We start from the raw sequence: 12,331 nt of genomic DNA on the forward strand, positions 1-12,331 counted from the left end.
GGCCTGAATATAAGACGACCCTGATTATAAGACGACCCCCCCCTTTTTCCAGATGTACCTTTTGGAAAAAGGCTTTTTAAAAACCACATCTTGTTTTTTCTCAGTAAAACACATTTTGTCTTCAATTATTTTCATATTGCATATTTTTCCTATTTTAATTTTTGTTTTGAAAGTATGGTAAAAACTGGTAAAATGTACCAACAATCACATTTTAAAAATATACACTTTTTGATATACCATAAAAAAAAAAAACATAGCCCATCTGAATTAGGACATTTAGGCTATCCATCTAATATTAGCCTACCAAAATCTTATTAACAGTCGAAGTTAAATCTTACTGTAGTCTTCAAATCTGGGTTCTGTCTTACGTTTTAAAATCACAAAGGGAGTTTGGTCCCATCAGGCTAACCTGACAGTCACGACTTGTGCAGCTGTGAGGTTTTCTTTTTCTTTTGTTTTTATTCGCGATCTTTACAACACGCATTACATTACGTATTTCATGGCACACTCGTTTTATGCGTATTTGGCGCCACCTAGTGTTGTGGGTGTATTATTGACATGTCAAAGTCTAGACCCTGAATATAAGACGACCGCGTTTTTTCAGATGTATTTCCAAGAAAAAAACATCGTCTTATATTCGGGTCAATACGGTAATTCTTTTATCCTTTCTACATTGTCACTGTTAATTATTAGGGCTGTCAATGGATTTAAAATATTTTTATATTTATTTAATTATATGATATATGCTGCTTGTGTTCTGTATTTCTCAACAAGTAAGCTAAATAAACAAACAAAAAAACATCATTATCATTAGTTCATCATTAGTTAATAAAGCTAATAAAATAATTTCAATTATTGAATAATTTAAAATTGCACCCGCATTTATTGACTAATAAAATACACCACCATTAAAAAAAAAGTCTAGGGTTGCCAAGATATTTTTGAAAAATGTCTCTTTTGCTCACCATGGCTGCATTTATTTAATGAAAAACACAGTACAAATAGTAAACGTTAACAATAATAATCATGAAATTTTATTGCAATGTAAAATAACTGTTCTATATTTGAAAATATTGTAAAATGTAATTTATTCCTGATGCAAAGCTGAATTTTCAGCATCATTACTCCAGTCTTCAGTGTCACATGATCTTCAGAAATCATTCTAATATGCTGATTTGCTGCTCAAGAAACATTTCTGATTAATACTAAATTTGAAAAGACTTTATTTTTGTGGAAACGGTGACACATTTTTTCTGGAATTGTCACTTTTGATTAATATAATGCAGCCTTGATGAATAAAAGCATTCTTTTTTTTTTTTATAATAATATATGAAATCAAATAAAGTAAATAAAGAATAAATAGACAGTCCTATTCGTTCTATTTAAAAATGAAGGGGTAGGGCAGTGAAGCTGCCATAATCAAATCAGATTCAGATGTTTGCAGCAAAAAATGAAGGTTTTGTTGACCTGTGGTTTGGGAACACTCTTTTTGATGCGGTTCAGGGTTTTGCGGTTGTAGCATTCACCACTCAGTCTGACCCTCACCGTCACTGAGTCCAGGGACTCCGCCGTAATCTGAGGGAAAGTGTGAAGAGCTTCCTGTGGAGCAGAAACACAAGGAAATTCAAAATGGTTGCGACAGGGTTCAAACAAGGTAAACACACCGTAGAACGTCCGTTAGCCAATCAGATTCAAGCATTCAACGCCCCCCCGTAGTATAAAATGCATTAATGAATATCAAGTAGACATTTAACTTAGTTTAAATTCTGTCCATAGTCTGAATTCTTTTCATATATTATATACTGTGAATGATGAAAAAAAATGTGAGAAACAAATCAACTAAGAAAAACAGATTATATGAAGTCCTTGAAAAAAAAAAAAGATGCTGGAAAAAAGAAAAGGTGCTTGAAAGTACTTGATTTTCAAAACGTGGTCACTCTTGCTAAGTAGGGCTGCAACAAACGATTATTTTGGTAATCGATTAATCGACCGATTGTTAGTACGATTAATCGACTAATCGTCGATTATTCCGCTGGTTAATCAGTAGACATTTTTTGATTATTCATCTTTTGCAATTAGTTAATATATTGAGTTATACATATTCTAACAAATGAATTAACGTAATCACTTCAGCTTTTGAAAGTCATATTATTTAATTACAATTAATTTATACAAATAAATATTTTGGCACACAAAATGAGAGAGAAATGAGCAGAGAAACACTTATGCACCATTTAATTAGCTATATGAGAAAGTAGCCGAATGACACATCATTCTGCCTAAAATCTCTTTTTGTAAGTCATATGGATAAGAAACAAAATAAAGGTTAAGTGATAAGACATTTTATTTTTGGATAAACTATTTTATTCACAACAATCTCTCTTAAAATACCTTATAGGGTTATGATAATCAAAACAGTCCTGAGCTAGATCAAGCTTTGATCTCTGCAAACCAAACTATAACTTTAATGAAACGTTTTTCCCCCACTAATAAAACTATTTTATCATTAGCTAGCTCCACACTGGAGAGCTGCGTTATAACAGAAAATCAAGTTGTAATTCTAACTGAAAGCGACACTGACTCTGGTTTTTCATGTTTAATACTGTAAAGCTGCTTGATTTAAGGCTATCTATTGCATAAAGTACTATATAAATAAACGTGACGTGACTGGACTTTACTGGAGTACCAAACTGCAGAGCTCGTGCAAACATCCACATCGCTGTAATCAGATGCATTTTAAAATCTCACAAATTTTTGCTCACTCACTGTATTTAAATAAAGAAATTAATAATGATAGCACAAATAAAAAATAACGACAGGCCTTCGAATTAAATAAATTGCTTTTTAGTTTTTCAGGTAGGTCTAACAGTAGGGTTAAGATATTTAAAAAAATTTTTTTTTTTTTTACCAATTATCCAAATAATGTTTAGTCCTAGAAAGCTGTTATTATCAGAACACGTGAACATAACATAGCGGTTAGCAGATCAATGAATGAGAGGGCAGCGTTACCAGAGTTGCCCATATACCACACCATGTTACAACACAGTAGGGCTATTGCAGACAGAAACAATACTGTACTACATCGATGTTTCCTGTAGGCTCGATTTTTGAGTGGACTTTGCTGTTTCATGAGCATGAACGGTAGAGCCCTGTATTTCAGCCCGGGCCCAACGGGCCCTGACTTTTTTACGGCCCTTGGGCCGGGCTTCGGGACAATTTTCACGTCAGACGCGGGCCGGACCTCGGGCCTGTTTTAGGCTTCTCCTTATTTTTATATTTTAGACATCCATCAATTAGTGATGAAAAAAATTGCTGCACTGGTGGACACAACACGAGACCGTGCTGCCGCGACTGTAAAGATCTACGGTGATCTACGGCTCGACGGTTTTTATTGTCCCACCAGCAGCAGCAGCATGGTGCATGCCGTCAGCGCAGCTGAACAGTTCTGCGTTCAAATGCACGCAATAGGCTTAAGTTTGCCGCAAAGCACCGGCAAAAGTAATTACCATTTATACGTTTGAACTGTTTTATATCTATAAATTTTATTTTAGGCAAGTCGTGATGATAAATTGATCAAACATAGGCTCACTGTCTGCCATTGGCGGCTTGGTCGTTACTTTAAAAAACAAAAACTTATATTTAATGAACAAAAAAATGCTCCAAATGTTTTTCTAAATGAACTTAATAAAAAAAACGAAACGAAATATAATAACTTTGCCATTACATACAAAACTGAACTATTTTAATAGCTGAAACAGTAGTATAAGCTGTTTTAGGAGAAGGGGGAAAAAAGACGGGCTCGGGCCGGTAATTCTTATAAGCTGTCAGACACGGGCCGGGCTAGGGCCTGAGCGTCTCGGGCACCAGCATCTCCACGTAGCTCCGGTACATCTCACGCATTGCTCGTGTGTTCAGGCCCGCTTTCACTGAGACTGCTGGACAGACACACATCAAGTTACATTCACAACAACCCACCATCTTAACTGTACACTGCCTACTTAATTTAAGTCATTTTGCATTCGAATTGCACAAAAACCAGTCACATTTCACCTGAAAATCCAAAGAAAAAAGATTTTATATTCAAGCATATATTTAAGACAAAAAAAGTAAAATTGTACATTTTTTAGACAATATTTTCATGACAATTATGCCTTCAACAATTCCTCCAACAAAGTTTTGATTACAGTAATGAACATACAAGTTTTCATTTATTTAGTTAAAATATATTATCTCCATTATTCTTGATGTTTCTTAGAAAAAAAATGGATGTAATGCAATTTTTAAATGTTTTATTAATATCTGCAGACATTAAGAGCAAAAAATAAAATCTAGGTGAAATTATTTATAATAATTAAATTTTCAGATTATGAAAATAAGAATAACTTTACAGTACAGTAATGAGAAAGTCGAGCAAATTATGTCACAATGCAAAAAATCTGGTACAAATTATTTTAAAAAAAAATTTTTTTTTAGGGGCTTTTAATTTTATGTATGGTAATATAACATATGGTAATATGTATGGTTATAATTTTGTATGTTGTTTTAATGTAAATGGACTACGAGTTGAACTGAACTGAGCTTTTCTTTTCTATGCAAAACATAATTTCCTTTTTTTTCTTTTTAATTTCTGGGTAAAATATAATAAATTAATAAATGTGATGGTTTTCTGTCAATTTGTCACAAATGCATGCCATTAGTGGTCGACCGATATTGTTTTTTGACAGCCGATGCCGATATCTTGGAAAGCAGGGTGGCCGATGGCCGATATAAAGCGGATATAATTTTATTTAATATTTAAGAAATTTGAAATAATTTGAAAATGGATTAAAAAATGGATTATAAATGTGTAAAATAAACATGCTTATACTTTAAATGACAAAGTATTTTTCACAAATAAATAAATATTTAATAAAAATCTAATTAAAAAGGATGTAAACACTGTAACCAACAGGTCACTCAGTATTCTGGGAAGTTTGTGTGCATTGGGAATCACATTTTTTCAAATAAAGCCAAGGTAACACTCATTTTACATACAGCACACAGTGAAAATGACATGAATATGACATTGGGCAAAAGCATGAAGCGCAGCATAATTTGAAATCACGAGTTTAAAGTTTGTCGATCGCGTGTCTCAGTGAAGCCGGACTCTCCTCCTGTCCATATTCAATTCACACGGACCGACCGTCATGCAGAGTACACGCGATCATGCAGGAATACAAATGCACACTTCACAAGATCTCACAGCTGGATTCGACTAAGTTTGCAAGGTTTTTGAAATTAGATGTTCATTAGTCATTCAAAGATTTGTTTAAATGATATAAATGTGTATTTGCTGAACGCTGACCGCAAACGAGAAAGTATTATAATGTTTGCCTTTCTATTACTAACAACATAAAAGCAATCATTATAATACTTTTTTGCATACATTTTAATTCCTTTGTTTAAAGTCCCCCTGTGGTCAAATATATTATCCCTTAAAACTTATCTTTGATAATCAAAATGACATATTTAAATGTTTTTTTCTTGTGAAAATTTTCTCATTTTCCCTTAAAATAGCTTGAATGTAACGCTACACCCTTGCCTCATTTACTATACGCGAATCTATGAATATGCAAATTAGTCCCGCCTCCACTCAGTCACACCAGCCAGCGCTTCCTGATCCACTGAACTGTAGTAAACACAAAACAATGGCATACACGGATAATGACTGATAAAACTATGTTTTTAATAGCGGACAACTACAGTGAATACTTTAACATTCATTAAAGTTACTTACTTGATGTTGTGTCCTAAAATGCCTTGAAGACTCGAATGCAGCCGTTTGTGATTGTTAATTCGCGCCCGCGAGCATACGCGTGTGAAGTGCAGACGCCGATGCGGGAGAGGTGGGTCTGACTCCGGGCTACTTTTACACTGTTGCCACGGGTTATAATGCAAGTTAGCGGTTCTAAATTCATATTAAACCACGGCTTCAAGGGTTTTTTTGCTCTAATTTATTTTTGGTTTTGTGCTGGTATTGGTATATTTTGCATGCTAGTGATAGGAATCTATCCCTTGACGTGATTGGTTATTGGTTTGTGACGTAGCAAACCGAGGGCTGTTTCAAACCATATTTCTGGGTCAGCCTTTGGGAAACTACAGTTTTAAGGAGAAAATACTCAGCAATGGTGTTGATTAATGGATTGGCACATGGTTTGTCTAAAAGCATATTAAAACACCACATAGACAAATAAACAACATAAAAAACTTGATTTTCACTACAGGGGGACGCGCCGTCAAAATAAAAGTCCACGAACCACAAAACGCATCGGCCAAGCAGAAAAACGTATCGGCCGGTGCTGATATTTAAAAAATGCCAAATATCGGCGATATATCGGTCGACCACTACATGCCACACACGTTAAAAGTATACTCACTTTCATCCTCACTTGCTGAGGAGTCCGAGTCTGAGGACGAGGGTACCTCCTTCAGCCACATCCTGCGTTTCTTGGGCGGAGGATCAGCCTTCACCTTTGGCGGCTGAGGTTTGGCAGAGCGTTCAGTCTTCTTCTCCTTCACCTTCCCTCGTTCTGTCACCGCTGCCCGTTTCTCAGACTTCTGAGGTGGCGGAGGAGGAGGTGAGGCTTTCTTCTCTTTTTCTTTCTCTTTCTTTTCTTCCTTCTCCTTGGTTTTAAGCACTTTTTCTTTGTCCCGCTGTTCCTTTAGCCGAATGTTGTTCTTCTCACGGCTTTCCCGCGGCTCCTTAATCTTCTCTCTGTCTTTCTCAGTCCTCTCTAAGGGAGTCTGGTTGTTGGGGGGTGGCGCTAACTTCGGGAGTGGTTGAGACTGTCTCCTAAAAAGTAAAAAAACAACACCTTTATCAAGCATGTCAACAGTACAAAACATGCAAACTACACTACCCTAGATGAATAAACATTAAGGGCCATCAAATGTAACCATTAAGGGACATTTAAGTAACCATATCAGCATCCACACCAACATATGACAGCGTGCTCAAGCTCTTTAAGTTTGGGTTGATTCTGATTGGCTGTCAATGTTTTTATCATTCATCAGGTGGAAAAAAAAAATTTCTAAAAGTGATTCCAGTGATATTGTTCCTCTATTTCCTTGTTTTTATAGCGGTGGTGTGGATTTCCCTGTTCTCATAAAATTAGTATGATTAATAAAACTTTATTGTTGTGGTTCTTGGTGCGAACAGTCAAATAGGATGTGTCTGAAATCTGTAAAATGCTGCCCTCACATGTAGTACGATGAGGGAACAAGATATGCCAATCTAACATTTGCACAATATCCTGTCTACAAAGATGCCTGCATCTGCTGGCTTTTAAAGAGATACATTTGCCTATGATTTCTCACAATCCTGTGTATGCAATTTAATGGCTGGTGGAATTTTTTTTTAATATTGCTGGATTTGGAAGCTGAAAGGAGTGAAGTAACAGTATCAATAAAGCTCATTCTGATCTGTTTTAGATCATTAGGCATAATTCATTGGTGCCTTGGTAGTCTGAACCCATTTTTTAGGAGATGCCTTCACACTCAAATAAGGATATGCCGGTATCAAATTTTCATGTTGCGATTAAATACTAATGCTTTTATTACGGTATACGGTATTATCACGATATTGAAATTTAGTTTAAAAACAAAAGTGCTGTCATAATACAGTATAACAGGTTTAATAACTTTTTTCTTATAACAAAAATAACTGAACATTTAAATGCAATAAAGCAATACAGAAAAATGTATAAAGTTAAAAGTTTTACACAGATTAAAGAGCAAAAGAACCCTTTACAATAAGACCTCATTAGTTAACCTCAGTTAATGCATTAACATTCACAATGAGCAAAAGCTAATGTTAACTAATGAAGCCCTAATGTAAAGTGTGACCGAACAATAAAGAATCAAAACACTTTCAAACAATATCTAGGGCATGTTGTAGTCCAGATTAAAATGTAAAACAAGTTTGAAAATAAATAGCCTATTAAGTCTAAATATTTAAGTATTTGGCTATTATTATTATTATTATTATTATTATTATTATTATTTCTGCAGTTTAGCGCCATCTGCTGTCAGAGAGTGAAAGTGCGCTTTCATCCAGAGCGTCTCTTACATGTTCCGCCATGCGCTTCTCGTCCGTGCTTGTTTAGGTCAGAGTGCGCACGCATCTTTCACGCAGCATACAGCGGTGTTGTGCATTTTGACCAGTTGATGGGGAAAGTATTCTTAAAATGCATTCAAAATTCTGAATCATTTGTAATATATAATTATTCACGGTATTTAGAAGTGCCAACGATAACAATATCGTGCATATTCATTACCGTGATATATCGCATTACCGAATACCGGCACATGTCTACACTCAAATGTTGTCTGTGTGTGAAGTCACTCTCATTGACTTAACAAGACAGCAAGATAAAGGGGTCGAAATACCTCAGGTTGACAGTAGGTCTGTGCCAGGGCTTACGGGAACAGACCCTCACGTAGTCTTTTTTGTTTATGTTTTCCAGAAACTTCACATATAGCCGCTGGTAGCGCTTTTTAGCATCCCCGAAGAAACCCAGATACTGAGAAGGAAGCAGAGAAATTGAGGAGGAGGGGGCAAAAGAGGACATAACATTAGAAACTTACAGTGACACAAAATTCACCTCATACAAATGCAAAAACAAAGCACAGAATCATCCGTCACTTAAAGGGACAGTTCCATTAGACAAAAATAGAAAGTCTGCTCATTCTGAAAATTAATAGTAACATTACAAGTAGAAGTTTTGTAAAATCACAATAATAACAGTGATGCTTGCCAGCACTAATAAATAAGAAGTAAAAATAAATAAACAGCAGAAATAGCTGAAACATTGTGTGCATCTATTTACAAATGATGTGATTGGTCATGACTCACATTACTAGTGGCACAAAACTGTCTCTGTCCATCCTTAATCTCGGGGGAAAACTTCTGGAGCAGAGCTTTCTGTACACGCCAAATGGGAGGTGGCTCTCTTCCTGTCTGCAGGGCCAACTAGGGAGAGACACACCAAATTAAACCTACATACCACATCATAAACAATACATATATGTATAATGCACATGCTGGCAAAGATCTAAAAAGGAAACAGAATGCACTGATGTACCTTCAGACTCCTGATGTCCTCAATCCGTACCACAAATTCATCCCTCTCTCTGAAAATACCCTCACCTCCACTCTCACTCTCATCCTCATCAGTCTCGCCAACAATGGCAGCACCGCTCTGTTTCTGTGCCAAGTGCAACGGTAAAATCTGAGGTGCAGGGGGCTCTTCAGGAGAGGCGGGCTCTGCAATAAATTCCTGTACCGGAGGTGGACTGGGCGAAGGTGGGCTAGAGGATAGAGGAGGCTCTGCAGGAGGAGGAGGTAGAGGAGAGAGGACAGGCACAGAGGAAACCTCAGGACTGGGTGGAGGCGAGGACTGTTGTGGTGGTGATTTCTGAGAGGGGGAAGGACTGTCCTCCTGTTGAGGGAGAGGAGAGGGAAGGGGGAGGGGTGGAAGAGGTGATGCCGAGGAGGTGGAGGAGGGAGCAGGGGATGATGGGGAAACTGGAGGGAGAGACGGGGGAGCTTGGGCTTCGATAGCTTCTTTGGGTGAGTCTGCAAGAGAGAAGAGTACTCTTCAATTTTCAGCTTCCCACAGTATTAACAAAAGAACAGCAAACAAGTATTCAATTGTGTCTTAATAATGCCCTATTTTAAAGGGATAGTTCACCCAAAAATGAACATTCTGTCATTAATTACTCACTCTCGTGTCGTTCCAAACCCGTAAGACCTTCATTCATCTTCGGAAAACAAATTAAGATATTTTTGATGAAACCCAGGAGATGTCTGACCCTACATAGACAGCAAGAGAACTACCACAAGGCCCAGAAACATCGTTTTAACATCATTAAAATAGTCCATGTGACATCAGTGGTTCAACCTTAATTTTATGAAGCTACAAGAATACTTTTTGTGTGCAAAGAAAACAAAAATAACAACTCTCACGAGAGTACTACGACACATACGTGAGTATCTGACTGGAAGAGAAGAAATTGTTGAATAAAGTCGTTATTTTTGTTTTCTTTGCACACAAAAAGTATTCTCGTAGCTTCATAAAATTACAGTTATTTTAACAATGTCTTTCCTACGATTCTGGACCTTGAACGTGGTAGTTCCTTTGCTGTCTATGCTGGGTTAGAGAAAGCTCTTGGATCCCATCAAAAATATCTTAATTTGTGTTCCGAAGATGAACGAAGGTCGTACGGGTTTCCGACAACACGAGGGTGAGTAATTAATGACAATTTTCATTTTTGGGTGAACTATCCCTTTAACAAAGCACAGGTGTTTGCGAAAGCTGCTTAATTCATCCTACTTTCCAAAAATGAGCCTCACCTCCAAATTTGGGGACACTCAGCAGCTCCATATCAGGGACTTTCTCCTTTTCTTCCTGGTCTTGCGCCACAATCTCGTCTACATCCTTCAATTTTTCTTCCATTTCTTCTTCCTGCTCTTCTCTTTGCAATCTTGCAGGCTCAACAGAGTGGGTGGGGGCATGCGAGGGCGGGTGTGTATGTAGTGGTGGTTGAGGGCTGAGGGCTGGTGGCTGCTGTGTTGGTGTCAGTGGTTCCGGAGGAGGTGGAGGAGGGGATGACGGAAGTGAAGGAGGCTGCATTGAGGAGGTGAGCTGCGGAGTGTCATACAGAGCAGAGATTGCAGAGGAGATGCTCTTTTGCAGGTCTTGGTTCTTTCCGACGGAGTCTTCCTCATCGGACGAGAAGGAGGGCAATGTCTCAAGGTTCCTTTTCAGCTCTTCATCCAAGCGCTTGCATGGGCTAGGACAGCCACCCAAAGACAGTCCTCCATCACTTTCACCATCTCCATATCCAGATATGGCTGCAGCAGCTGGGGGAGGTAGCGGTTGAGGGGATAATGGGCGAATGCCTCCACTTTTTCCAGGAGACGCATCTTCATTTCCAGCACTGTTAGCTGAGCCCGTTGACATTCCTGATGGCCTTTTTCCAGACTTAAGAAAATCTAGAAATGAGGCAACAAAGCCAGTCTTCTCTGAGTCTCTCTCTTCCAACTAAAAGTAAAGGACAGAATTTATCGTTAGATAAAAAAGCATAAGAATATGCTCATGAACACAACTTTACACTGCATTCTCATACCTCATGGGATTTGGACTTCTTGTCTTGAGGTCTGTTCATGTCAGGCACTCCGGGAGTCCCAGGGCTCAATCCTAAAGAGGGTGCTGAACCAAGGGAACCATCTGAGAGAGCCGGATCAGTGCCTGACAAGGAGTCTGTCCGCAACAAAGCATCAGAAGATGACATGGTTCCAATAGGAAGTTTAATCTAATAAAGGGAAACAAGACATTATAGAAAATAACCTGGAATGTTATCAAAGCAGTTGTCTCATCATTCAATAACTATTAGTAGGGCCCTATGAATTCCATTTTATTTTTCCCCAAATTCCATTTTATTTTTCCCCAAATTCCATTTTATTTTTTTCCAAATTCCATTTTTTTTCCGTTTAAATTTTTGTGGATTCCGTTTTTACCATTTTAATTTTTCTAGACTCTGTTTTAATGGTTAAATTTAATGTTATTAATTAAAAAGCATGTCTAATTAATTGAAATAATGAAACTTGCAAAATATAACAGCAATTTATTGAAAGTTTAACAAAAATTACATTTATGGCCCTATGCAATACTTTTTTCTCTCAAATTCAGTTGTATTTTTACCAAATTCTGTTTTCCATTAATTTACAAATAAATAATAATCTATTAATATAAATAACTAATAAATAATAATCAAAAGCATTTCTAATTAAAGGCACAATATGTAAGTTTTCGTCGCTAGAGGGCGCATATTCAAAACAAACAAGAAACAAAGGCGTAGTTTGATGACGCCGTGACTGAGTGTGGAATCATGGGAGTTGTCGTCTTCATCCCCACAGCCGATGCAATCCGACGGGACTCGGGCAGAAATCATGTTAATTGATGAGCTAATGTATTAAAGACTTATTAAGGTCACTGTAGTATGAAGCAGGGTGGGGGTAAAAGTCCGTTACACTAGTTAAAGGGGTCATATGATGCTGCTAAAAAGAACATTGTTTTGTGTATTTGGTGTAATGAAATGTGTTTATGCGGTTTAAGGTTAAAAAAACACATTGTTTTCCACATACTGTACATTATTGTTTCTCCTCTATGCCCCGCCTTTCTGAAACGCGTCGATTTTTACAAAGCTCATCAGTCTGAAAAAGCGAGGTGTGCTCTGATTGGCCAGCTATCCAATGCGTTGTGATTGGCCGAATACCTCAAGCGTGTGA

At 37.3% G+C, this 12,331-nt stretch overlaps 2 protein-coding genes across 2 annotated transcripts in view; both read right to left on the reverse strand.

The window, feature by feature from the left end:
* Positions 1-1,674, reverse strand: part of LOC107732164 (proline-rich protein 12-like) — a gene marked incomplete at its 5' end in the record, with an annotated part of 5,076 nt that extends 3,402 nt beyond the window's left edge. Inside the window, one exon of the mRNA XM_016543434.1 lies at positions 1,468-1,674. Coding sequence (XP_016398920.1) covers positions 1,468-1,674 — 207 coding nt within the window. The remainder of the gene's footprint in view (positions 1-1,467) is intronic.
* A 2,166-nt stretch (positions 1,675-3,840) lies between these two features.
* LOC107732166 (proline-rich protein 12-like) overlaps positions 3,841-12,331 on the reverse strand; it is a 22,302-nt gene continuing 13,811 nt past the window's right edge. Inside the window, exons 5-11 of the mRNA XM_016543435.1 lie at positions 11,170-11,355; positions 10,394-11,084; positions 9,123-9,616; positions 8,894-9,010; positions 8,428-8,561; positions 6,417-6,832; positions 3,841-3,932 (exon numbers count right to left, since the gene is read on the reverse strand). Coding sequence (XP_016398921.1) covers positions 3,841-3,932; positions 6,417-6,832; positions 8,428-8,561; positions 8,894-9,010; positions 9,123-9,616; positions 10,394-11,084; positions 11,170-11,355 — 2,130 coding nt within the window. The remainder of the gene's footprint in view (positions 3,933-6,416; positions 6,833-8,427; positions 8,562-8,893; positions 9,011-9,122; positions 9,617-10,393; positions 11,085-11,169; positions 11,356-12,331) is intronic.

Source organism: Sinocyclocheilus rhinocerous, unplaced genomic scaffold, assembly GCF_001515625.1.
Source record: "Sinocyclocheilus rhinocerous isolate Xijiao unplaced genomic scaffold, SAMN03320098_v1.1 scaffold1541, whole genome shotgun sequence".
In the NCBI taxonomy this organism is placed as follows: Eukaryota; Metazoa; Chordata; class Actinopteri; order Cypriniformes; family Cyprinidae; genus Sinocyclocheilus; species Sinocyclocheilus rhinocerous.